Source organism: Mobula birostris, chromosome 24, assembly GCF_030028105.1.
Source record: "Mobula birostris isolate sMobBir1 chromosome 24, sMobBir1.hap1, whole genome shotgun sequence".
Lineage (NCBI taxonomy): Eukaryota > Metazoa > Chordata > Chondrichthyes > Myliobatiformes > Myliobatidae > Mobula > Mobula birostris.
The window spans coordinates 56,518,207-56,542,445 of record NC_092393.1 but is presented as its reverse complement, the minus strand read 5'-3'; the positions used below and the strand labels follow the sequence as shown (position 1 = coordinate 56,542,445).

The following is a 24,239-nucleotide window of genomic DNA, read 5'->3' as shown; positions in this document are numbered from 1 at the left end:
GTGGTAGGCAAGGACAAGAGGAACTCGATCACAAGAAGATGCAGTAAGCACAGATGTTCAGGAAGTGGAAAAGATGCAGATGAGGGCAACATTAATGGTGGAGGAAGAGTAAGCCTGGTCTTTGAAGAAGGAGGATATCTGTGTTGTCCTGGAAAGGAAAACCACATACGGCAGAGATGAAGGAACTGAGAAAAGAGAACAGCAATTTTACAGGAGACAGGGTGGGAAGAGGTATAGTCAAGATAGACATGGGAATCAGTAGGTTTATAAAAGATGTCGGTGGACAGTTTGTCTCCAGAGATGAAGAAAGAGAGATCATGAAAGGGGAAGAAGGTGTCAGAAATGGACCGAGTGAATTGAAGGGCAGAGTGGAAGTTGGTGGCAAAGTTGAAGAGTTGTGGAGCATTACCAGGGAATGCTTGGAACATAGACTGTTCTACGTAGCCAACAAAAAGACAGGCATAGCTGGGGCCCATGGCTACCCCCCTCAAGTGTGGAGAAACTGGGAGGAGCCAAAGGAGTGATTGTTGAGGGTGAGAACCAGTTCTGCCAGATGGAGGAGGGTGGTGGTTTTATTGAGAAAAAATTAGAGAGCTTTAAGCCTTCTTGGGTGATAGAAGTGTACAGGGACTGGGCATCCATGCTGAAAATAAGGTCGTCAGGTCCAGGGAATTAAAAATTAGTGAGGAGATTGAGAGCATGAGAAGTGTCATGGATGTGTGGGAAGGGACTGAACCAAAGGGGATAAAATGGAGTCGAGGTATGAAGACATGAGTTCAGTGAGGCAGGAGCAGACAATGGGCCTACCTGGACAGTCAGGATTATTGACCTTAGGTAGGAGATAGAAGCGAGTGGAGCGGAGTAAGGGAACCATAAGTTTGCTGGCAATGGATGGGAGTTCCCTGGAGCTGATGAGGTCAGTGATGATGAAGAGACAGTCTTCTGATGGTTTGGAGTGGGGTCCTCTTCAAGGGATAGGAATGAGGAGGATGAGAGTTCCTGCCTGTCTCAGCAATGTAGAAGTCAGTCCGACACACTACAACAGCACCCCCTTTGCCTGCGGGTTTGATGGTAAGGTTGTATTTGGTGTGGAGAGTGGAGGGCATATATTTAGAGGAGTTTTATTACCGTTCATATTTTATGATGAATCCATGTTAGGATTTACACGCAAAGATTATTTTAATCATGAGCCTTGAGAGATCTCAGGGACAATGAGGGCAAAGAACAGCTCATGGTGCTGGACAGATCACAGGCATAAGAGTCCTAGATAAGATGTAAGTTACAAAAGAATGAGAAGCAGGCCAGAGGAAAACAAATCAGAATCAGATCTGTTATCAAGGACTTATATGATGTGAAATTTATTGTTTTGCAGTAGTATGGTGCAAAGATCTAAAATCATTAAAAATTACAAAATAACTTGTGCAAAAAAGGGAATAACAAAGTGGTATTAGGCAATGTGAAGAGGAAGGCTAGGTAATCAGGAAAGGACATGGCAGGTGGATAAAATGGAAATTGTTCGGTTATTCACAGAAGGATATAGTTGGAGGAATGCATGATTTACTGGGCTTATTTCTGGGTTGGTTTCAAAAATGATGTTTTTCTTAGCGAAACTGCATAGAGCCATGGATCTCGAGGAAAGGGGTCAGCTGTTTAGGATGAGATGCAAAGAAATTTCTTCACCAGTAATTCTGTAATTGTGAGGGATGTGGAGGCTGGTTTGCTGAACTACTTCAAAAGAAAGATGAGAGAATTTTTAGATATTGGGGAACTGAGTGATAAGTGATTAGCTTAGGATCAGAAGCAGGTTTATATGTCACAAAATTTGTTGCTTTGTGACAGCTGCACAGTACCAGACACAAGAATTACTGTAAGTTACATCAATGAGCTTGAAAGAGTTCAGAGAAAAGTTTATAAGGATATTACTAGAAATTAAGGACCTGAGTTGTAAGGAAAGGTTCAATAGGTTAGGAATTCATTCCCTGGAGCTCAAAATAATGAGGGGATTTTAAATAGAGGTATACAATATTGTGAGGGATATAATTATGATAAATGTGTGAAGTAGGATGAGACTAGAACTAGAGGACATAGGTTAGGGTGAAAGCTGGAATATTTAAGGGGAATCTAATGGGGAACTTCGCTCTGAGAGATGGTGACAATGTGGGACAAGCTGCCAGAAGAACTGGTGGATGCGGGTTCAATTGCAACTTTTAAGATAAGTTTGGATGGATATATGGATGAAGGAGGTAAGGAAGGCTATGGTCCGGGTGCAAGTCGATGGGATGAGCAGAAAAACAGGACACCAGGGACTAGATGGGTCGAAAGGCCTGTTTCTGTGGTGCAGGGCTCTGTGGCTCCATGAACAGCAAGCAACGTAAGCTTTTCACTGTATTTTAGTACATGTGACAATTCAACCAAACCCTATGACACTTTTGTTTAGGAGCAGTTTTCCATATTTTGAAAAGTTAATCCATCTCCTTCAGAATGCACATCAAAGTTGCTGGTGAACGCAGCAGGCCAGGCAGCATCTCTAGGAAGAGGTACAGTCGACGTTTCAGGCCGAGACCCTTCGTCAGGACTAACTGAAGGAACCAGCAACTTTGATGTGGGTTGCTTGAATTTCCAACATCTGCAGAATTCCTGTTGTTTGCGTCCTTCGGAATGAATGGGTCTGAGTAAATTCACTCATTGCCGTTCAGGTGTTGTGTGATTCTCCCACCGGTAGATGGCGCTATGCATGGGAGTTTGCGGAGCGAGTGACCCATTCCGCTCACGGAAAGGGAGGCGGGTGCACGAGGTTGCGCATGCGCCGGGAGGGTGACCCGGGGTAAGATGGCGCGACTGTGCGAGGAGTTCACGCTGTGTTGGCTGCAGAGTGGCGGCTCTGTCCGTGCTGTGGAGCCCGTAGGCCCCGACTGCGTCCTTGTCACTCGGGAAGACCGCACCGTCGTTGTCTACAAGGTACTGTGGTGGTGGGAGTTACGGGAGGTTTCCCGAGGAGGGTTTGTTGGCATCGTTACCTGGGGGAGTGCTGTTTAATGACGGTACGGCCGCCGGGTCACGTGGTCCAGGGGAGTGGGCTAGGGATTAGTAGAGCAGAATGGCGGGGTTTGGGAAGGGGAGTGGGGGAATTGAGGTCGGCGCTGGGGGAGGAAAACGACGGGAATTGGAAACAAGTGCATCATGTATATCTGCCTCATGAAGTGAAATTCACTGTCTTGCGGCAGCAGTGCAGTGCAAAGACATAAAATTAAAGGAAAATTACAAAATAAATAGTGCAAGAAAGAGGAATGGCAGCGTAGTGTTGATAGTGAAGGGTCTCGGCCCAAGACGTCGACTGTTTACTCTTTTCCATGGATGCTGCCTGGCAATGCTTTGGATTGACAGCGTCTGTAGATTTTCTTGTGTTAGTGTCTATAGATCACTCAGAAATCTCATGGCAGAGGGGAAGAGCTGGTTATGGATCGTTGAGTGTGTATATTCAGACTCCTGTACCTCTTCCCTGATGGTAATAATTAGAAGAGGACATGTCTCAGATGGTGAGGGTCCTTAATGATGGATGTTGCCTTCTTGCAGCACTGCCTCTTGAATGTGTCCTTGATGGTGAGGAGTGTTGTGCTACATGACAGAACAGGCTGAGTCCTGGACACTGCAGCTCCTTGCAATCCTACGCATTGGAGGCTCCCTACCAGGTTGTGTTGTGACTAATCAGAATGCAGTCCATTGTGAATTACAGAAATTTGCAAGAGTTGTGGGTAATATACTAACTGTGCTCAAGCTCTAAATTTAGAATCCCTGGTGTATGTTCACATTTGCATCAATGTGTTGGGGCCAAGAGAGTTCCTCAACTGTTGAGGCGTAGAAATGGTAGCATAGCAGTTAGCACCAGTCTGTATGGCTCGGGGCATTCAGAGTTCAATTTCAACGCTGACTGTAAGGAGTTTGATAGTAATATCGGGGAAGAAGAGGGGGTTGGAGGTGATGAAGGAATGAGGGAAAGGTAGGGTGAGTGGGTCATAGTGACATGGAACAAGAGGTCTGAATTGGGGTAAGATTTGCCTGAGGGGGAAAGTGTGGGATGGGGTAAGGATGAGAGTGTGAGTAGGGATGGATGGATGAGCTGGTGAGGCATGGGGTGAGGAAAGAGAGGGAGATGAGCAAGTTGAAGTTGGTACTCTGCTGTGTAAATACAAGGTGCTATCTTGTTTTCAATTGTTGACCTGAGGTACTGGCTGCTTTCTCAGGTGAATGTAATCAGAATCAGGTTTATTATAACCATATAACAATTACAGCACAGAAACAGGCCATCTTGGCCCTTTTAGTCCGTGCTGAACTGTTACTCTCACCTAGTCCCACCGACCTGAACTCAGCCCATAACCCTCCATTCCTTTCCTATCCATATAGCTGTCCAATTTAACTTTAAATGACAACATCGAACCTGCCTCATCACTGGCATATTCTGTAAAATTTGTTTTGTGGGAGAAGTGCAATGCAATATATAATTTTAAAAACTACAGATTACAATAAGAAACAAATCTATATGTATAAAATAAGTAATGCAAAATAAAATTTAAAAAGTAGTGAGGTAGTGTACATGGGTTCATTGTCCATTCAGAAATCTGATGTAAGAGTGGAAGAAACTGTTCCTAAAACTTTGACTGTGTGTCTTCAGGCTCCTGTACCACCTCATTGAAGGTAGCAATGAGAAGAGGGCAGAGTGGGAGTCCTTCATGAGGTGGATGAAGATGTTCTAGATGCTGATGGGGCTGGCTGAGTTAACAACATTCTGCAGCCTTTTCTGATCCTGTGCAGTGGCTCCTGCACGCCAGACAGCGATGCAACTAATTAGAATGCTCTCCACAGTAGAGTCTTTGGTAACATACTAAGTTTCCTCAAGCTAATGAAATATAGAAACATAGAAAACCTACAGCACAATACAGGCCCTTCGGCCCACAAAGCTGTGCCGAACATGTCCCTACCTTAGAACTACCTAGGCTTTACCCATAGCCCTCTATTTTTCTAAGCTCCATATAGCCATCCAGGAGTCTCTTAAAAGACCCTATCACTTCCGCCTCTGCCGCCAGCAGCCGCAGTTGTGCTGCCTTTGTAACTGCATCGTTACGTTGGGCCCAGGATAGATGGTCAGAGATATTGACACCCAGAAACTTAACTACTCATCCTTTCTACTGCTGATCCTTCGATAAGGACTGGTGTGTGTTCCCTCAACTTCCTGGTATTGCTGAAGTTGAGTGCAAGTTGTTCTGATACCACTCAACTAGCTGATCTATCTAGCTCCCGTATGCCTCCTCATCACCATCTGAAGTTGCACCAACAGTAGTTGTCATCAGCAAATTGATAAGTGTTTGAGCTGTGCCAAGCCATACATTCGTGGTTGTAGACAGAGTAGAGTAGATCTCCTATAACAATGTTAATTTGTTCGCGGCTTGTACTTAAAGGTTCTTCTGTCAAGAACCAGCCCAAGATACTGCAGATATTTTGACTATTTAACTGGAGATTAGGGAGGTGATTTTAAATATAATTTGGTCAAAAGACAGCTATTTAAATTGGAAAAGAGCAAGATTCCAGAACTTGACGTTTGTCTGTTGGAGATATAATTATCAGTGGCAGGGTGATTACATTTGAAGCCGGCACTGTTGTCTTCAGCCATTGCATGTTGACAGACCAATAGAAATTGGAGTTAGAAAGCAACAAAGTTGTGGAAGAATTTTTGTGCTCGGCTGAAACCAGAATTTTCCCAGGTGTTCCTGAGTTAATGTCACTTCCAGTCCATGGAGAATGAAATATAATTGCATTTTCTAATTATATAACTGGTTGTAAAGGGGTTGTAAAATGTCATGGTTTTAAACGAAACTCCCTGATGCAAGTATTTTGATCTCTGGGAGCCATAAATAATAATGCATTTGTAAGTTGTGATGCCTTCTTATCTGTGTTTTTGGTGTATTGAAGGTGTCAGACCAGAAACCTCTTGGAAGTTGGACAGTAAAGCAAACCCAAGCAATTTCTTGCCCTGCAATCTACAATAAGCAGACTGGAGAATATGTTGTGGTTCATGATCATAAGGTAAGAACTTCGGGATTTGCTGCTTGACATGTGTTTATAAAGTTATATAACCTGCGAGTTCTCGGTCTCGGTGCTGAACTACTACCTTTGAAATGTTTATTTATGCAGCACAGTAACAGGCTCTTATGGCCCAGTCAGCCCCCTACCCCAGTTACATCCATGTGACCAATTAACCAACTAACCCGTACGTCTTTGAGATGTCGGAGGAAACCCATATGGTGTCAGAGAGAATGTACAAACTCCTTGCAGACGGTGGCGGGAATTGAACCTGAGTTTCTGGAGCTTTAGTAGAGTTATGCTATCACGCTGCCTCTTCCTCCACCCCCAAATTCATGGAGGCCCTCCGCAAATATCTTTGTTAAAATTTTTTATTTAACTATATTCAGAATACAAATATTCTCAACTATCTATTTTTAGCTTTTCTAATGATTATTATGTAAAACATACCTCATTGTAAAATATCCTACTCCAGATAAAACCAAATTACAGTAACAAGAGTTTGTATTTGTTTTGCCATTTCCAGATATAGAAAATACTTCAGAGATTTTTGGAATAAAAAGTAGAGGTCACTTCTGGTTTTAAGCAGTGCTGTCTTTGGAATTGGAAATTTGATATATTTTTAATTGTTATGGTGGATTTTCTAAGTTCATATTGTAACTTCGTGGATTCTTGCTCCCATATCTGATTTTTGGCATACTTTCATTTTGTATTGTATAGCATATAATGAAAGACAACAATTGTTTAAGGATTTTTAGAGAGAATTTGTGTTAATATTTCAACTAATTACCTGGGATTAAATTCACTCTGAACCAATGGGATGACAATTTTGCTACTTTTTGTTTGATGGCTCAGTTATTTTTCCGGCAAAATCTGACACTCTATTGAACCAAAATATTCTTTAATTTTAAAAGTCACACTTTAAGTTTATGCTGTTCCACATTTAGGGCAAATATAAAATATATTTTTCCTCAAATGTATTTTCAAATTAACCTGTTGCTGGATATGATTATCAGCAATGAGTGGCCCTGACACTAAGCTTGTATTGGTTAGCAGAAATATATTTATAAATAATGAACCACCACATGTTGCTTATCATTTGCAGTCAGTACGGTTAACTTTAATTGTGTTTTCACCTCTCTTCTAGGTTTTAAGGATATGGAAAGATGACGATACTAATCTGGAAAAAGCTTTCAAAGCAACAGTAGGTTGAAAATTAGATGGATGAAGTTTATAACAGATAGAATTTAAAGCAAAATATGATCATCTTGCCACTAAACAATTTCTGTCGTAGGAATGAGTAAAAATTTCAGCAACAAACTGAAATTTTTATAAAAGGTGACCTTTAAGATTCATATTTGCAAGTGAATTATTAAGAAAGTTAAAGAAAAAAGTAACACACAAAATCAGGATAAAGCGTCTCTAGATCGAAGTGTCATCTCCTAATTCCTTTCCATAGATACCGCCTGCCCTACTAAGTTGCTCCAGCATTTCCTCCAGGTTCTGTGGGTGAGAACAAGATTCCCATATGGTATGTTGTCTCCTGGTTGCCAGGGTATCAGGATATCTCGGATCGAGTTCTCGGTATTCTTAAGTGAGAGGCTGGACAGCCAGAAGTTGTGGTGCGAGTGATACCAGAACTAAGAAGATTATACAGTTTAATATGTGGCTAAGGAGTAGGATGGAGGACATAAGAATTTTGGATCATTGTGCTCTCTTCCAGGGAAGGTGGGACATGTACAGAAAGGACGGTTTGCACCTGAACTGGAGAGGGACTAATATCCTAGTGGGAAGGTTTGTTACAGTTGCACGATAGGGTTTAAACTGGAGTTGCAGGGGGATGGGAGCCAGAGTACCACAACGGTTGGGGAAATTGTGGAGGCAGATTTGGTAAGACCTCAGACAAAGTTAGGAATTGAAAGGTTGAGCATGGTGTGGCAAAATCGAGAAGGGTGAATACAGGACTGAAAGTGTTGTATCTGAATATGCGCAGTATATGGAATAAGGTAGATGAACTTGCAGCACAGCTGCAGATTGGCAGGTATGATGTTGTGGGCATCAGTGAATCATGGCTGAAAGTTATAGCTGGGAGCTTAATGTCCAAAGATGCACATTAAAAGGATAAGCTGGGGGGGGGGGGTGCTCTGTTGCTAAAAATTAAATAAAATCATTAGAAAGAGGTGACATGGTGTCAGAAGGTATTGAATCATTCTGTAAAGGAGGAAATGTAAAGGTAAAAGACCCTGATGGGAGTTGTATACCCCCAAACAGTATTAAGGATATGCCCTACAAAGTACAATGGGAGATAGAAAATGCATGCCAAAGGGGCAGTGGCAAGTCTTCAATATGCATGTAGATTGGGAAAATCAGGTTGGTGCTGGATTACAGGAGGGAGAATTTCTGGAGTGCCTATGAAATGGCTTTTTATAGCAGCTCGTGGCTAAGTCCACAAGAGGATCGGCTGTTCTAGATTAGGTATGGTGCAATGAATCAGAATTGATGAAAGAGCAACAGGAAAAAGAATCTTTCAGGGCAAGTGATCATAATATGATCAAATTCACCCTGAAATCTGAGAAGGAGAAGCTAAAGTCGGATGCATCAGTATTACAGTGGAGTAAGGGGAAGTAAAGGCATGAGGGAGGAGTTGGCCAGAATTGATTGGAAAAGACCACCGCCAGGGAGGATGGCAGAGCAGCAATGGCTGGAATTTTTGAGAGCAATTCGGAAGGTACACCCCAAAGAGAAAGAAGTATTCTAAAGGAATGATGACACAACCATGGCTAACAAGAGTCAAAGCCAACATAAAAGACAAAGAGAGGGCAAAATTTGCAGACAGTATGAAGATAGATGGAGGGGCAGGTGATTTTGAGGAAGCAGAGCGGCTACAGAAGCACAGATTAGAGAATGGGCAGAGAAATGGCAGATGGAACACTGTGTCAGGAAGTATATGGTCATGCACTTTGATGGAAGAAATGAAAGGGTTGACTATTTTCGAGGTGGAGAGAAAATACAAAAAAAGAGCAAAGGGACTTGGGAGTCCTTGTACAGGATTGCCTAAGGTTAATTTGCAGGTTGAGTGTATGCTGAGCAAGGCAAATGCAATGTTAGCATTTGAAACCCCCTTTTTCTGGGCCTCTCTAGAAACGGCTTATTATCCCCTCGCTAACAGCCATTGGACATCAGCGCCAAGAAAACACACCTTTCTTCAGCTTCATGCGTCTACAAAATATACGACTCCAGTTCCATCAAATCCATGGGATTGGGATATCTCACCCACCCAAGCCCTGATTTGTGTGAATGCTATGTGATCTACTGTCCTGTTACAGCCCGTCGCCAGGAAATAACAGATTGCTTACTGCCTACAGTTACAGAGAAGTATATTTGTGAATGTTAACTAAAAGGGATAATAAAGAAAAGAAAGAGAAGAACAAAAAGGGCCCATTATCATTAAACAGTCAAATGTGTACAGGTTGGAGCTCAAATCATCTAAAAGCCATGTTCACCAATCCTCGACAGACTTCCGCGCCTTGGTTCCATTAAACCTTACAACCACTTCTCTCCAGTGTCTTCTCTCTTCATCTTCTGCCCAGCAAAGACCAAGACCAACCTTTGTGCCCCTCAGAAAACCACCTTCCCCCACCCCACGTTCTCTGGAACCTTCTCCGATTTCCACTATCCTAATTGGATGATACCTTCCTAAGTATCCCTTATCTTCACCGATAAACCAAACAGGCTGAAAGCAGAACAGACTGCTCTTACAGAATTGCTAAAATGAAATAGCTACAACATTGCAGTAAAATTGTGAACCAGAAATGTTATACATTCATTTCAAGAGGATTAGAATATAAAAGCAAGAGTGTAATGTTGAGACTATAAAACCCTGATGAGGCCAAACTTGGAATATTGTGAGCAGATTTGGGCCCCTTATCTTGGAAACAGTGTGCTGGAAACTGGAGAGGGTTCAGAGGAGGTTCACGAAAATTATTCCAGGATTAAATGGCTTGTTGTATGAAGAGCTTTTGATGGCTGTGGGCCTGTATTCACTGGAATTCAAAAGATTGAGGATGACCTCATTGAAATCGATTGAATGGTGAAAGGCCTTAATAGAGTGGATGTGGAGAGGATGCTTCCTCTGGTGGTAATTTCTAAAACCAGAAACAGGCTCAGAATAGAAGATATTTGAACATGGACTTCTCAAACTTCCGCTAATGCCCCACCTCCCCCTCGTATCCCATCCGTTATTTATTTATATATACACATTCTTTCTCTCTCTCCTTTTTCTCCCTCTGTCCCTCTGACTATACCCCTTGCCCATCCTCTGGGTCCCCCCCCCGCCCCCCCGTCTTTCTCCCTGGGCCTCCTGTCCCATGATCCTCTCATACCCCTTTTGCCAATCAACTGTCCAGCTCTTGGCTTCATCCCTCCCCCTCCTGTCTTCTCCTATCATTTCAGATCTCTCCCTCCCCCTCTCACTTTCAAATTTCTTACTAGCTCTTCTTTCAGTTAGTCCTGACGGAGGGTCTCAGTCTGAAACGTCGACTGTACCTCTTCCTAGAGATGCTGCCTGGCCTGCTGCGTTCACCAGCAACTTTTATGTGTGTTGCTTGAATTTCCAGCATCTGCAGAATTCCTTGTGTTTGCGTCAGAATAGAAGAGTGTCCTTTTAGAATAGAGACTAGGAGTTTCTTTAGCCAGAGAGTCGTGAATCTGTGGAATTTGCCACAGTCAGCTGTGGAGGCCAGGTCTTTGTGTATATTTAAGGCAGAGGTTGATAGGTTCTTGATTGGTCAGGGGATGAAGGGATACGGGAAGAAGGCAGAGGACTGGGGCTGAGATGAAAACGTGATCTGGTGGAGCAGACTATATGGACCAAATGGCCTAATTCTGCTCCTATATTTTGTGTGTTTTACTCTGGATTTCCAACATCTGCAGAATCTCTTGTGTTTATTATATTAAAGAAAATACTTTGGAGTACTAATGTAACTAAATTGGTATTATTTATTATAGTCAGATGTACAGTGAAAAGTGTGTCTTGCATACTGTTCACACGGATCAAATCGTTACACAGTGCATTGAGCTGGAATGAGGTAAAACAATAATAATGCAGAATAAAGTGAAAAGGCTACAGAAAAAGTAGTGCTGATAAGTGATAAAGAGCAAGATCATAACAAAGTAGATTGTGAGGTCAAGAGTCCATCTTATTGTACAAAAGGTCCATTCCAGAAACTGATAACAATGGGATAGAAGTTGTCTCTGCTTTCAGGCTGAATTCCAGGGTGGGCAGGGTCTTTTATTATGCTGGCTGCTCTACAAAGGCAGTGAGAAGTAAAGACAGAGTTGACTATAGTTAAGTAAAGACAAACTAAACTATTGTAAAGTAAAAATCAAGCTACCTGCCTTGTTGACTTCCTTTGCTCATTTTTTAAGGGTGACAGTGGTTAGCGTTATGCTTTACAGCTCTGGCGGTAAGATTTATACATTCTTCCTGTGACTGCGTGGGTTTTCCTGGGTGCTCAGGTTTTCTCCCACGTTCCAAAGATGTACGAGGTAGAGTTAGTAGGTTGTGGGCATGCCATGTTAGCACTAGGACACTTGCGGGCTGCCCCAGCACATCTCAGACTGCGTTGGTCATTGCAAGCAATGTATTTCAATGTCCTTTGTTCATGTGACAAACAAAGCTCATCTATTTTTAACCGGCTTGAAAGTTGTATTTTTACATCTGGATATGTATACATGATAGATTTTAAAACATCTTTAGAAGTTATTAATGTTAATATCTTCATCCATGTATCATGCAATCCTTACAAATCCGAAAAGCTTTTAAGTAAGGTGCATTTTCCTCTGAGAAATTTTGTCAAAGGATTGGCTTTTCAGTCAGATTGACATTTAAGCTGTTGGATGTGAAGGCATCTTTTGAACTGACTCCTGACAGCAATTGAAAAGAAAAGGTCTATGTTGCAGATTGTTGGATCTTTCATCATGTGCTGTCTATTTGTCTCCCACCTAAAAATGCAGGTCAATTTTTTTGTGTGTTTCAAACACACAGCATCTCAGTCTGCAACATAAAATGCCTCATTGATCTCATTTATTTAACTGTTGCGGGGAGGGGGAGGGCACGTGGCCAAGTGGTTAAACTGTTCGTCTAGTGATCTGCAGGTCGCTAGTTCGAGCCTCAGCTGTGGCAGCGTGTTTGTGTCCTTGAGCAAGGCACTTAACCACATATTGCTCTAGTGTCTCTGCGAGGAATGGCGCCCCACATAAACTTCCAATCTGCGCCTTGTAAGGCATGAAAATGCCTGACGCAGGCCTCCCATGGTCTGAGTCGATGTTCCCTCCCCTAACTATTGTAAATTGTATATAATTAATTTTGTACATTGTTTATCTTTTTTAACTAGATAATGCGAGGTCATGAAGTTATTTTTGCTTCAATCACAATAATAATGCTCCGTACAGTTCCTGTATTCTAATCATTTTTGTGGTGGATATGTTTGGTGTTGACCAAACTTGTTTTAATATGCAGTGGAGAGTATATTGACTAGTTTCATTATGGCCCAGTATGGAAACATTAATGCCCTTGAACAGAAAAGCCTACAAAAAGTAGTGAATATGGCTCAGTCTATCACAGATAAAGTCCTCCCCATTCTTGAGCACATTTCCTTGGAGCCCTGTCACAGGAAGGCAACATCCATCATCAGGAACCCCCACCATCCAGCCCATGCTCTCTTCTTGTTGCTGCTATCAGGAAGAAGGTACAGGAGTCTTGGGACCCACGCCACCAGGTTCAGGAACAGTTATTACCCCTCAGCCATCAGGCTTTTGAACCAGAGGGGATGACTTCACTCACCCTAACACTGAACTAACTTATAGACTCACTTTCAAGGACTCGTATTCTCAATGTTCATTTATTTATTATTATCATTTTGCTTGTTTTTATTTTGTTTCTGTATTTACTGTGAGTGCCTGCCTGAAAATGAATCTCAGGGTTGTCCATGGTAACATATATATACTTTGATAATAAATTTACTTTGAACTTAGAAGTAAGAAATGTTAGAAAAATAAAGTCTTATTCCATTTCATTTTAGTTGTCCGCTGACATCTACCAGATACACACTTTGCCTAAAGCAGAACCTGTGGTGCTCTTTGAACGAGGCAGTGTAAGGAAACTTGATGATGTTCTTTCAGCTCCACAACAGGAACTTGAAAGTGTTCTGTCAAAAGATGAAGTCATCAGGTTGGTATTGAAAGTCACATCCAAAAAGAAGGGTGTTGATCCTTAAAATGCTTTTGCTGCATATTTTTGCATCATGTTCGTGAACTGGGAAGTAAAGATGTTATAGGTCTCTCAAATGTTGTTGAAGAGCATTGTTAAGATAAATGATTGCAGGTAAATTGGTTTTCTTAATAGACTGGTAATTAAATAGATTGCAATCCAGAGGGTTTGGATTCTTGTTAACTGTGGTTAGGATGTGATTTTTTCCCCAAGAGCCAAAAGCTACCTGCTGCTTTATCAAAATAATTTGGACTCGTTCAGCAATCAGCAACAGTTAGCAAAACTTGTCATCCTGGTGAAACACATTATCACTATGATTGAAACATTTTATCTTCTTTTCTCCCCCCCCCCCCCCCCCAACCACCACACCTCTGTTTCTACCCACCTTAGAGCTGTAGGGCATAACCTGTGTTATGACCTCAGCCATTTCAGCGGACCGACCTTACCATACATAACTCTTAATGAGGTTGGGAAAGAAGAGGACTGATAAGGCTCCCAGTGCTGTTATTAAGAATAAAATTAACATTTGAATGATTGTAAGGCGGCCTGATCTGGGCTCAGAAACAAAATATTGCAGGTATTGGAAACCAATCAGAAAACAATACAGAATGCTGGAAATATTCAGCAAGTCAGGTGAAACAGTTAATAATTTCAAATGGATGAGCCTTTCATCAGAAATGGGAGAAGAAATTGTAGCAGCACAGTAGCATAGTGGTTTGATTAATGCTTTTACAGTGCCAGTGACCCAGGTTCAATTCCGCTGCTGTCAGGAAATTGTATGTTGTGCTCGTGACTGCATGGTTTTCCTCTGGGAGCTCTGGTGTCCTCCTGTGTTCCAAGACATGGGTTAGTTGATTAATTGGAGCGCGTTTGTTGGACTGGAAGGGCCTGTTACTGTGCTGTGTCTCTAAATCAGTAAATAAATAGGTTTTAAGTTGTAGGGAAGGTATGGAATGGGGTGGAGAGCAGAATGACCAAGTGGTAGTGATGCTGACTGAAAAAGGAAGCTTTCAGTGGAGATGACTGAAATCTGAAATACCTGAAAAGATGAGGGGGGAGAATGTGTAGTAAAAGACTGAACATGTTCAGTTGTTGAGTTCAGTGTGGGTCCTGAAAGCTGTATTGTGCCAGGTTCTTTATTCTGTGGCTCAAACTTGCTTGGAGCTTCTCTGCAACAATGTTGGAGGTCAATTGGTCACAGAAATAAAATTACCCACAAGAGCTTGTAGACTTCATTGATGACTGAGTTGGAACATTCAGCAAGGCTGTTGTGTAGTCTGTTTTTGGATTCCCAATATAAAAAGACCATGTGTGAGTATCAAGTGGAGGTCACGAAGTTGGAACAGAGATAGGTGCTTTCAGGAGGTAAAAATTACATCTTTTGCAGTTGCATGGGAAGGTGGCATGAGAAGTGATGTTTTCGGTAGAGAGTTTTTATTTCTGATCAAACAATCCCATCGATCCCTGTTGCTCTTGAAAATATTTTTGTAGGTATCTGCTTTATAAAGTATCTGTTTGCTGGAGTTTATGTATCTCCATTTTATTTATAGGTGGAGTACTGCTTCAGTGGAAGCTGGAAGTCCTGTTGTGTTCTTTGTCACCGAAAAGGTTTGCATAAAGTATATTGGGTTAAATTTACAAGGCTTTATTCTACATCTTGGTTAAATATCCACCCTCTGCAGTACCAATATCCTGTGGCTGCACTGCACATGATGGAAGAAATGACCTGTATCTTATGTGGCTGTCCCTAAGCCATCTCGAACAATTAAACTAGATAAATGAAAATATAATTTCCATTTCCAGTTATTGTTATGAAATCAAAAACAAACAAAAGACCTTCATAGTGCTGTGCAGATACTCACAAGGTTAACATTTATCACACCTCTGTCCTCTTTCTAACCTGTATGTGGGGTAAGCAATAAATGTTAACCTTGAGAGCAGTTCCCACAGTTTTAAGAAAACAGTTTTTAATTCTTTATTTTGAAAAAAAAATTGGAGCACATTACATTGAGCAAAAAGGTTCATTTGATGGTAGCAAGCTCCTTGTGCAGTCACCTTGTCTGTTTCTATACTGGTCTTCCTGTAAATCATCTGTTATTTCTGTAGGGCAGGAATTCCCAACCTTTTTTGTACTGTGGACCCTTACCATTAACTGAGAGGTCCGTAGACCCAAGGATGGGAACCCCTGTGCAGTCAGTTTCTTTTAACACTCATTGCTATTATCAATCCAACAAATGACTATTGGTGCCAATGGTGAGATTTATTCCTGGGCGTGAATACAGCTGTATACTGAGTTGTGGCAATTGCATTGTCACTGTGAAAGTGAGATGACAAATGATTTAAACCTTGTATCAAATGTTTTCAAATCTTTGAGTTGAAACAAATGGTGTGCTATCTCTAACCAGATCAGAGTTAATGAGTAGCCTCTAAGCTCCAACCTGATAGTTCTCCAGAAATTTATGTAATTCCCTCTTGTGTGCTGTTTACTAGTGAGCTCCATGAAAAACAATTTCAGATTTGGAAGCAGACTACCTGATGGGGTTTGAAGCATGAAATGTTCAAGATGTGTGGAGGCTTTTGGAAAGAAAAGTACTTGAGAAATTAAGAAAATTTTTCGGTTTGGGTTGATAAACACTTAATGGGTTGAAAATAGATGGTAACTTTTCTCTTATGATAACTTGTTCATGGTCCTAGGCCTGAGTCGACATAGTAGTAGTAGTCATGGTTGGAATGGGAAGTGATAACTTGAATATATTTTTTTCAGATTTAATGTTTTAATGCTTCAAAGATCTTGTTTTAAACAGGGTGGGATATTCCAACTTTATACACAAAGGCTAAACCTTGATGTACATCACAAATATGAACTGGATTCAGGAGAAGAGATTGGTCATCCTTTGAGCTTTGCTCTTTCCCTTGAAAGAGAGGGCACTGCCCTGCTGTGTTTATGTAAGTTCTTTGACAGAAATTATCAGAAGTAGTATAAGCATATGATTGTCTATTGCTTCTGTAGTGTAAATTTAACTGCAATTATTTAGCATTTCGCTGCAGTCCTTGTTATATGGTTATATAGGACTGTTTTGAATTTTAGCTACTGAATGGATGATTAGGATGCCATTTCAGCCCAGTTACAGGCATAGTTCCACGTAATATCGCTATCTATATACTCATTATCCACTGCTGTAGAAGTAGAATGAGAGAATTTGCTCAGTTGGATGACATTCATCTTGTACCCATGACTTAAAATTTTATTGAATTTCATTATCTATGGTCTTGTGGGACATGACACCAGTGTATGAAATATTTTAAATGCGAATGGTTCTGTGCCTCACTTCCAGATGGTCTTTTCAAAATCCCCATCATGTGAGACTTTCATGCACTCTTCACATTCTTCCATCAATGAATAAATTAAAATGAATTAAAGTTGAAGGATGGTGTCAGAATCATGTTTATTATCCCTGACATATTGAACGCTGAAATTTGTTTTGCAGTCACGGTACAGTGCAACACTGGCAATGACATTAGGCAGACTTGAATCTTGATAGAAATTTGAATAAGTTGTGCAGAATGGTTCGTGGACCATTCAGAAATCTGTTAGCAGAGGATTAAAAGCTGTGCCTAAAACATTGAGTGTGAGTCTTCAGGCTCCTGTATCGCCATCTTGATGGTGGTGATAAGAAGAGGATGTGTCCTGGATGGTGAGGGTCCTTCATGTGGATGCTGCCTTCTTGAGGCATCGCCTTTTCAAAATGTTTTTGATGGTGGGGGGGGGGGCTTGTGGTAGTGCTGGAGCTGTCTGGGTTTACAACACTCTGCAGGTTTCTGATCTTGCGCACTGGTGCCTCCGTACCAGATGGTGAAGCAACCAGTTAGAATAATCGGTAGAAATTTGCATGAGTCTTTGACATACCAAATCTCCTTGTTATACTGGAACAACATCTGGCCATGATGACTAAATCTCGATGCTGATCATCAGTGCTGTCCTTATTTTTGACATTTTATCCGAATTAGAGCGCCAACCATGTGTGCTTCTGGCACAAGTGAGTTGCTTTAACTGGTGTTATTAAACTAGTTTTAATAGCTTCAAATTTGTTTTCCCCACATGAAAAAGGGAAACAAATTCTGCTTAGCTTAGATGTAGATGGCCACTCTTTGTAGTTCATTTTCCAACTGCAAACAGCTATTGGGTGTACTTTTTAGTGGTTGTGTCTACTTATTACTGATAATTTTCTCCCTCTTTTGTTGAAGATTCCACTGGCTGTATCTATAAAATACAGTTGTCGTTAAACAGGAACTCGGCTCACAAGGATTGGATCCTATCTGAATCATTATTGTGGAAACTGACAGGCTGTGTGGATTCTCTAGACAATGCCGCTATATTGGCCTTGGATGAGACGCATGTTGCTGTGTTAGGAGCTCCACAATCTCATCAGTGCTCCGCCAAAGGTACCTATTACATCACAGATATGATGCATGACCGTATTAGATTGCCATGTCTGCTGATAGATTGCGCAGTGAATCATTTGGTCCACCTTTGCATGCAAGGCCCTCTTTATATGTGGGTTTGCGAATGCACATTTTTTTTGCCTCAGCAGTTTACTACTCCATTGTCGTTCTTGCTCCGCACATAACGTACATTAGGGAGGAAATGCTGATTTTTATATGGCCTGGATTTTATGGTCAGTTGTAGTTAGGGAAACTCCCTACAAAGGTGTATTTGTCTCTCTGATGTAAATGTCCATTTTCTGATGTTGGTTCCTGTTGGTTGTCAATTTAACTGGATCATTGGCATCTAGCAAACACTGATGCTATCAAGATGTTATAATTATGCCAAATTTTAAAACTTAAACCCCATGCCATGAAATTAGATTCTGAGGTCTTTTAAAATACTTGATCTGCGAGTTAATTCACTGATACTCGGAGGTGAAGGCAGATAACACTGTGGAGAGGAGCAGAAATCACAAATTCAGCTTCTAGATTTCTGCCTTCCACTAAGTTGGCACAGACTAGATGGTCTGAAGGGCCTGTTTCTATGCTGTAGTACTCGTATGACAGTGGTCCCCAACCTCCGGACTGCGGATCGACACCGGGCCGCGAAGAATGCAGCAGTGCAGCGGTAAGCACATCTTTAAGAAAAAAGCCGAAATAAACAAGCTAATTAAATAAGAATGACCGCTGCATTCTTCGCTGCCCAGAGGTTGGGTACCACTGCTCATGGCTAATCCCGGGATGTTGGTTTCTCACTCCATTGATATCAAGTGTTTTGAGTTTTGCAATACTTATGAAAGTATTTACTTCAACACTCAAGGTTGTTTAATGTCATTTCCAGTACACCTCTCCAGCACAAAAAAAACTCAATAAATTATAAATACATAGCTTATATACATTAATTGTATGCCCACGAAGTGACAGTAGGCACGGGAGTGTTTATACATAAGATGACTGACAGGAAATGATAAAATAGTGGTGGTTGAGGGTGTGGAGGGTGGGTTAGTGGTTGGAGGTGTCGATCAGCCATACTGCTTGGGGAAAGTAACTGCTTTTGAGTCTGGTGGTCCTGGCGTGGCTGCAGTATGTCTCCTCCTTGATGGAAGTGGAACAAACATGGTGGTTTAATAATTATTTCAGGAAGTTGTTGATCTGAGAAAGGAAAGTTTTGTGCTTATGACAGTTGATCCAAGATAGTTTGAGGAGATCTTGAGACTGGGCTGATGTTTTTGGACAGGACATCTAAGTGAGAGAAGTGGGGAAAGTAAACGTTCACACTGAAACATTTACTTTTAAAAAGATTGAGAAAGAATTTTAGAAATCTAGCTCGTAAAGGTGAAATATGGCCACCAATTTACTACATTTGGTGTCTGTTGGGACTACATAAAAATGGTACTGTAGAGTTCCACAGTAGATAGCGGTTAGCGCAACACTACTACAGCTTGGGGTGTGTCAGAGTTCAATTCTGTGAGAAGTTCGTAAATTCTCCCTGTGACCATGTGGGTTTCCTGAGGGTGCTCTGGTTTCCTCCTACAGTTCAAAAGCACATGAGTTAATAGGTTAATTGGTCATTGTAAATTGTCCTGTGATTAGGCTAGTTTTAAATCGGTGGGTTGCTGGGCCATGTGTCTCTTTGGGTTGGAAGTGTCAATAAATAATAACTTTGAAAGATGGAATCTAACTGATGCCAGTATCATGTCATCAGGCAAATAGACATGCTTTCTATTTATCGATCCCCTGTAATATCACAAAGTTACAAAACAGAAGCAGGATTTGGGTAATGTGTCCTTTCGAACCTCTTTTGCCACTTAAAATAAAGGTTGGTCTGGTACCTTCCTGCTTTGCTGACTGATTCTCATTCAATCCCTGATTCTTTTAACATTGATTTCAACTTTGATTATGTCTAGTTCCTGAACATTCACAGCTCTCTGAGCTAGAGATTTCGAAAGGTAAGAAACTTCTGTGTGAAACAAAATTATTTTCACTGCAGTATCAAATAGCCTCACCGTGCTCTGCGGTTCTACACCCTCCAGCTGGAGGAACCTATGTCAGTGGCTTCCTTGTTGGTCATCTTGAGATTCGTAGTTGATGCGATTATTGATGTACTTCGGGAAATTATGTATGCCCACCCTAACACTGAGACTTGCTCTTTTGCTTTAGGATTTTTATATGATGCTGTTCTGTAGCCCACACGATTTAAGATTATTTAACTCCACTCTTGGAAGACTCTGGGTGAATTTTCTGTGGAGATGAAAGCCAGCAGGAGAGAGCAGTTCATTTGGGAGCAAGCATGTCCACTGATTGTATGAAAACGTGTGTTTGTGTTTGCCTTTCAGATTCTTTGAGTATCTGGAATACAAGATTCCAAACACTCCAGGCATGGAAGGAACTTCCTGAGGGAAGCTCTGGGCAGGTAGTTTGCTTTTTGTCCTTTTTAGCCTTTATGGTGATTTTATTCCTTGTTTTAAACATGAGAAGCAACTGTGCATCAATACCACTTGGTACAAATTCTTAACTTTCAAACTTGTCATTTCTCATTCTTTAAAACTGCTAACTCAAGGTTAGCAGTTTTAAAGAAACTGCAGTGAAAGTTTTAGAAATATTGTGTAGAATTATGCCTGTGCCACTGACAGCGTTTATTTCCAAGTCAGGATGTATTTCAAGTTTTGGATGTGGCATTTTGTGCCCAGCTGCTCTTATCTTCAATGTAAGAGGTCATAACTTCAATGACTATTGTTGGAGTAGCTTTGGGAGGTAACCTCTACATTGTGCAGAATGTGCTGACTGAAGCTATAGTGTGATTGAGAGAGAGTGTGACAGATGAGACCCCTCTCAAGGATCTACATTTGTTCTGAATAGTATTGGCTTCTGTTGTTGGAGTTGAACTCATCAGGAGTTGACCATTCCCTACTCTGGGAAGGTCAGTGGAGCAGAGAGAAATTTTAACAACAGAGTATCTCATTCCACTCCTGACTTCACTCATATTCTGTCTGCAGCTGGTGTGTTCGCTATAATTGCCAATGGAAATTTAATACTTAATTAAAATCCTTCATTGCTTACATTACGATTTCTTTTACAGCAGGCTGCTCTTTAGTCCTAAAGTTCTTTTGTAGTTCACTCAACCATTATTGTGCAATTGATGGATTCCAGGTTTTGCTGCTTGCATTCAAAGAAAGAGGCTGATCTATGCTTGAACTTCTCGTCCATAATGTAAGGGCAGAACAAAAGCTGGAACCCTTCCCGTGATTCATCTTTTGATAAGTTAGCAAATGAGTGGTGTAGTATCTGGTGGACTCTTCCCCACTGTGGTGGAAGGGAGAGAAACCCAACAATAGGAATTATCGAGAAAACTGTTGAGAGGAGAGGAGGAAAAGATATGTTAGTTGGAAGATTTTTGTTGAAGCTGGTGGGAATTGCAGAGGCTTCTTGACATTATTAAAAGTTAACTCTTCTTATTTTATCAGTTGTGGTGTTACGATGGGAAGCTCTTTGTCCCTCATGGAAAAGCCTTGAGTGTGATCCCATTTACATGTGAAACCTGCTCTTTGGCAGCTGTCCTCGGCAAGCTCAAACAGCCAAGTGAAACAGGTAGGTTACTGTGGTTGAGAGAGCAAAATTTCAGCAGTTAAAATTATTAACTACACCAATTTTTAAGGGTTTTTTTTTTCACTGAATTTACTTGTAGAGATGCATCTTTGCGTTTATTTTCAAGTAGTATGATGAATGAGGCTGGTTTTGAGCTTGGACAAAATTAGTGTGCTTATACATGTTACACGCCTAGGGTCACAGAATAAGAGAATTGTTAGTTCGTTTTGTTGCTGTTCTTGTGGGGATTATAACTAGTTCAATGTTACCTGCGCCTAAGCTTGTTCATGTCAAAGTAACCTGCCTGTGCAATATCCACTTGTGTAAGCTGGATGAAAGCTCACTTATTGAGCATCTTCCACAATCAGCATGTCCCAAAGTGTTCAACAGCCATTAAATTACAGCCACTGCATGTTCTTTTCTCTGTGCGAATATCAGGCCATAAGACATAGGAGCAGAATTTGGCTGTTCAGCCAATCTAGAGTGCTATGCCATTCCATCATGGCTGATTTATTTTCCCACTCAACCCCATTCTTCTTTCTTCCTTCCCTAACTTTTGACACCCTTACTAATCAACTTCTGCATTAAATATACCCGATGACTTGGCGATGAATTCCACAGGTTCACCACTCTCTGGCTGAAGAAGTTCCTCCTCATCTCCGTTCTAAAGGGGTGTCCTTGTATTCTGAGGCTGTGCCATCTGGACCAAGACTCCTGCTATTGGAAACATTCTTTCCATGTCCACTTTATCTAGACCTTCCAATATACCGTAGGTTTCTATGAGATCTCCCTCCCTTCACCCCCCCCCCCCCAAACCATCCCACCGTCTTCTAAACTCCAGTCAGTACATGGCCAGAGCCATCAAACACTCCTCATATGTTAACCCTTTCACTCCCAGGATAATTCAGACAAACCTCCTTTGTGCCCTGTCCAATGCCAGCACATCCTTTCTTAGTTATGGGGCCCCAAACTGCTCACAGTACTTCAAATGTGATCTGACTAATGCATTTTTAAAACTCAGCATTACAGTCTTGCTTTTTATTTTCTAGTCCTCATGGAATGAACGCTAACATTTCATTTGCTGTCTTTGCCACCAACTATATTCAACTATACTACCACCATACCTCTGGTTCCAGTTTCCCAGCCCCTCCATCTCCACATGTGCTCATAGGGAGGTGTCTGAGATGCTTTTCTTATTTTCTCAGCCATGGTTTCCCTCTACTGTAGTTGACAAACCCCTTGACAACATTTCATCTACTTTCTGTATCTCTGTTCTTCTCTCCAGGAGGAAAGGTGGCACACTTCCAGCATCTGCAGCTTTTTGTTATTTCTTTTATTTCGATTATATATACTTAACACACTAAATATAGGTTTAAATTAATTCAGTGATTGATGGTGTATTTTTCAATTCATAAAAGGGACACATCTGTCCACTGTGGTGAACTGGAATACAATGCTTCAAGAGCAACAGTCCGCTGAGTTTCACCCTCCTGTTACCCTCGACACAGCTGAATTGACACCCAGTAGAAAAGTAAGCATTTACTTCCATTGATGTTATTGTACTTTCCTTTTGAAGTATCTGAGAGTCTGGGGCCAAGGGCTGAAAGCCCAGAGGTGGTCTGTCCTGGCGCTGGAGGCCTGTGTCAGTGTGTGGTGAAAGGTGGGAAAGGGGCTTCTTTGCTGTGTCTGGTTTTGCTCTGTTGTTCCTGCTCGTATTGTTCTGCTGAACACTGGGTGTGCTATACTGGCACTGGAATGTGTGGTGGCACTTGTGCATCCTTCAACACAAACAATGGATTTCATTGTTTCGATATACAATACTGTCTTGGGCACATGTATCTTGCTAGGGTGCCTTAGACTTTTGCACAATACTGTAGTAATTTTGTGTTACACTGTACTGCTAGAAAAAAAAACAAAATTCATGACGTGTGAGTGACGATAAACCTGATTCTGATATGGGTCTCTTGTGGACTGAGAGTGGGAAAGGGGCAGGGAGAGGGAGTCATGGGAATGGGAAAAGGGGAAGGGAACAAGCAGCACAAAGCACCAGAGAGAAATTCTGTACTGGTGGATAAACCAATTGTTTGGAGTCAAATGACCTTGCCTGGTTTGTCAGAGTTACCTGCCCTGGCACTCCTGTGCCGCCTATCCCACACCCCTCCTGCAGCGCTCCAGCCTCACTATTACTTACATTCTTTGCTTCCGCCAGATCTACAAACTCTTGCTCTGCTCCACGTTGACAAATACAATACAATGCAAAAGCCTGAAATGCCAGACTTCAGTACACTACTGTACATGTTAACTAGTTGGTCCTCTGTGAATGGGTAGAAAACAATTATTTTTCTTTCTTCCTTAAAGCTATTTCTGTTGCCACTTACTTGTTTCTCTGTACCTGTTATCTCCTTCTCTTTTGACACTTGTGTTTCATAGTGAAGGGTCTCGGCCCAAAACGCCGACTATTCATTCCTCTCTGTGGATGTTGCCTGACCTCCTGAGTTCCTATGGTATTTTGTGCGCGTTATTCTAGTTTTCCAGCATCTACAAAATCTCTTGTGTTTCTTGAATAATTTGCATATTCAATATTTTTAACTTCCACTCTCCTGTATATCCCCTTCATTTTGTCAATCTACATTTCTTGCTATTTTGGAATCTGTGTGTAAGAAATGTCAGTGGGCAAATTCTGTTCTCTAATGCTATTTGAACTAAATTGCCTGTGAGAGCCCTTCATGCAGTGTGCCCCAGAAAATTATTCCAAGCTTTTTGTCCTTTATAAACGTCTGTTAAGGTACATAAAGAACTCAGAATATTTTTTAAAACAGAGAAC

At 41.5% G+C, this 24,239-nt stretch overlaps 1 protein-coding gene across 1 annotated transcript in view; it reads left to right on the top strand.

Annotated features, from left to right (window-relative positions):
- The first annotated feature begins 2,814 nt into the window (after positions 1–2,814).
- nol11 (nucleolar protein 11) overlaps positions 2,815–24,239 on the top strand; it is a 43,266-nt gene continuing 21,841 nt past the window's right edge. Inside the window, exons 1-10 of the mRNA XM_072242258.1 lie at positions 2,815–2,958; positions 5,965–6,078; positions 7,223–7,279; positions 13,158–13,306; positions 14,896–14,953; positions 16,150–16,291; positions 17,591–17,788; positions 20,167–20,243; positions 21,295–21,418; positions 22,834–22,946. Coding sequence (XP_072098359.1) covers positions 2,830–2,958; positions 5,965–6,078; positions 7,223–7,279; positions 13,158–13,306; positions 14,896–14,953; positions 16,150–16,291; positions 17,591–17,788; positions 20,167–20,243; positions 21,295–21,418; positions 22,834–22,946 — 1,161 coding nt within the window. The 5' untranslated portion in view covers positions 2,815–2,829. The remainder of the gene's footprint in view (positions 2,959–5,964; positions 6,079–7,222; positions 7,280–13,157; positions 13,307–14,895; positions 14,954–16,149; positions 16,292–17,590; positions 17,789–20,166; positions 20,244–21,294; positions 21,419–22,833; positions 22,947–24,239) is intronic.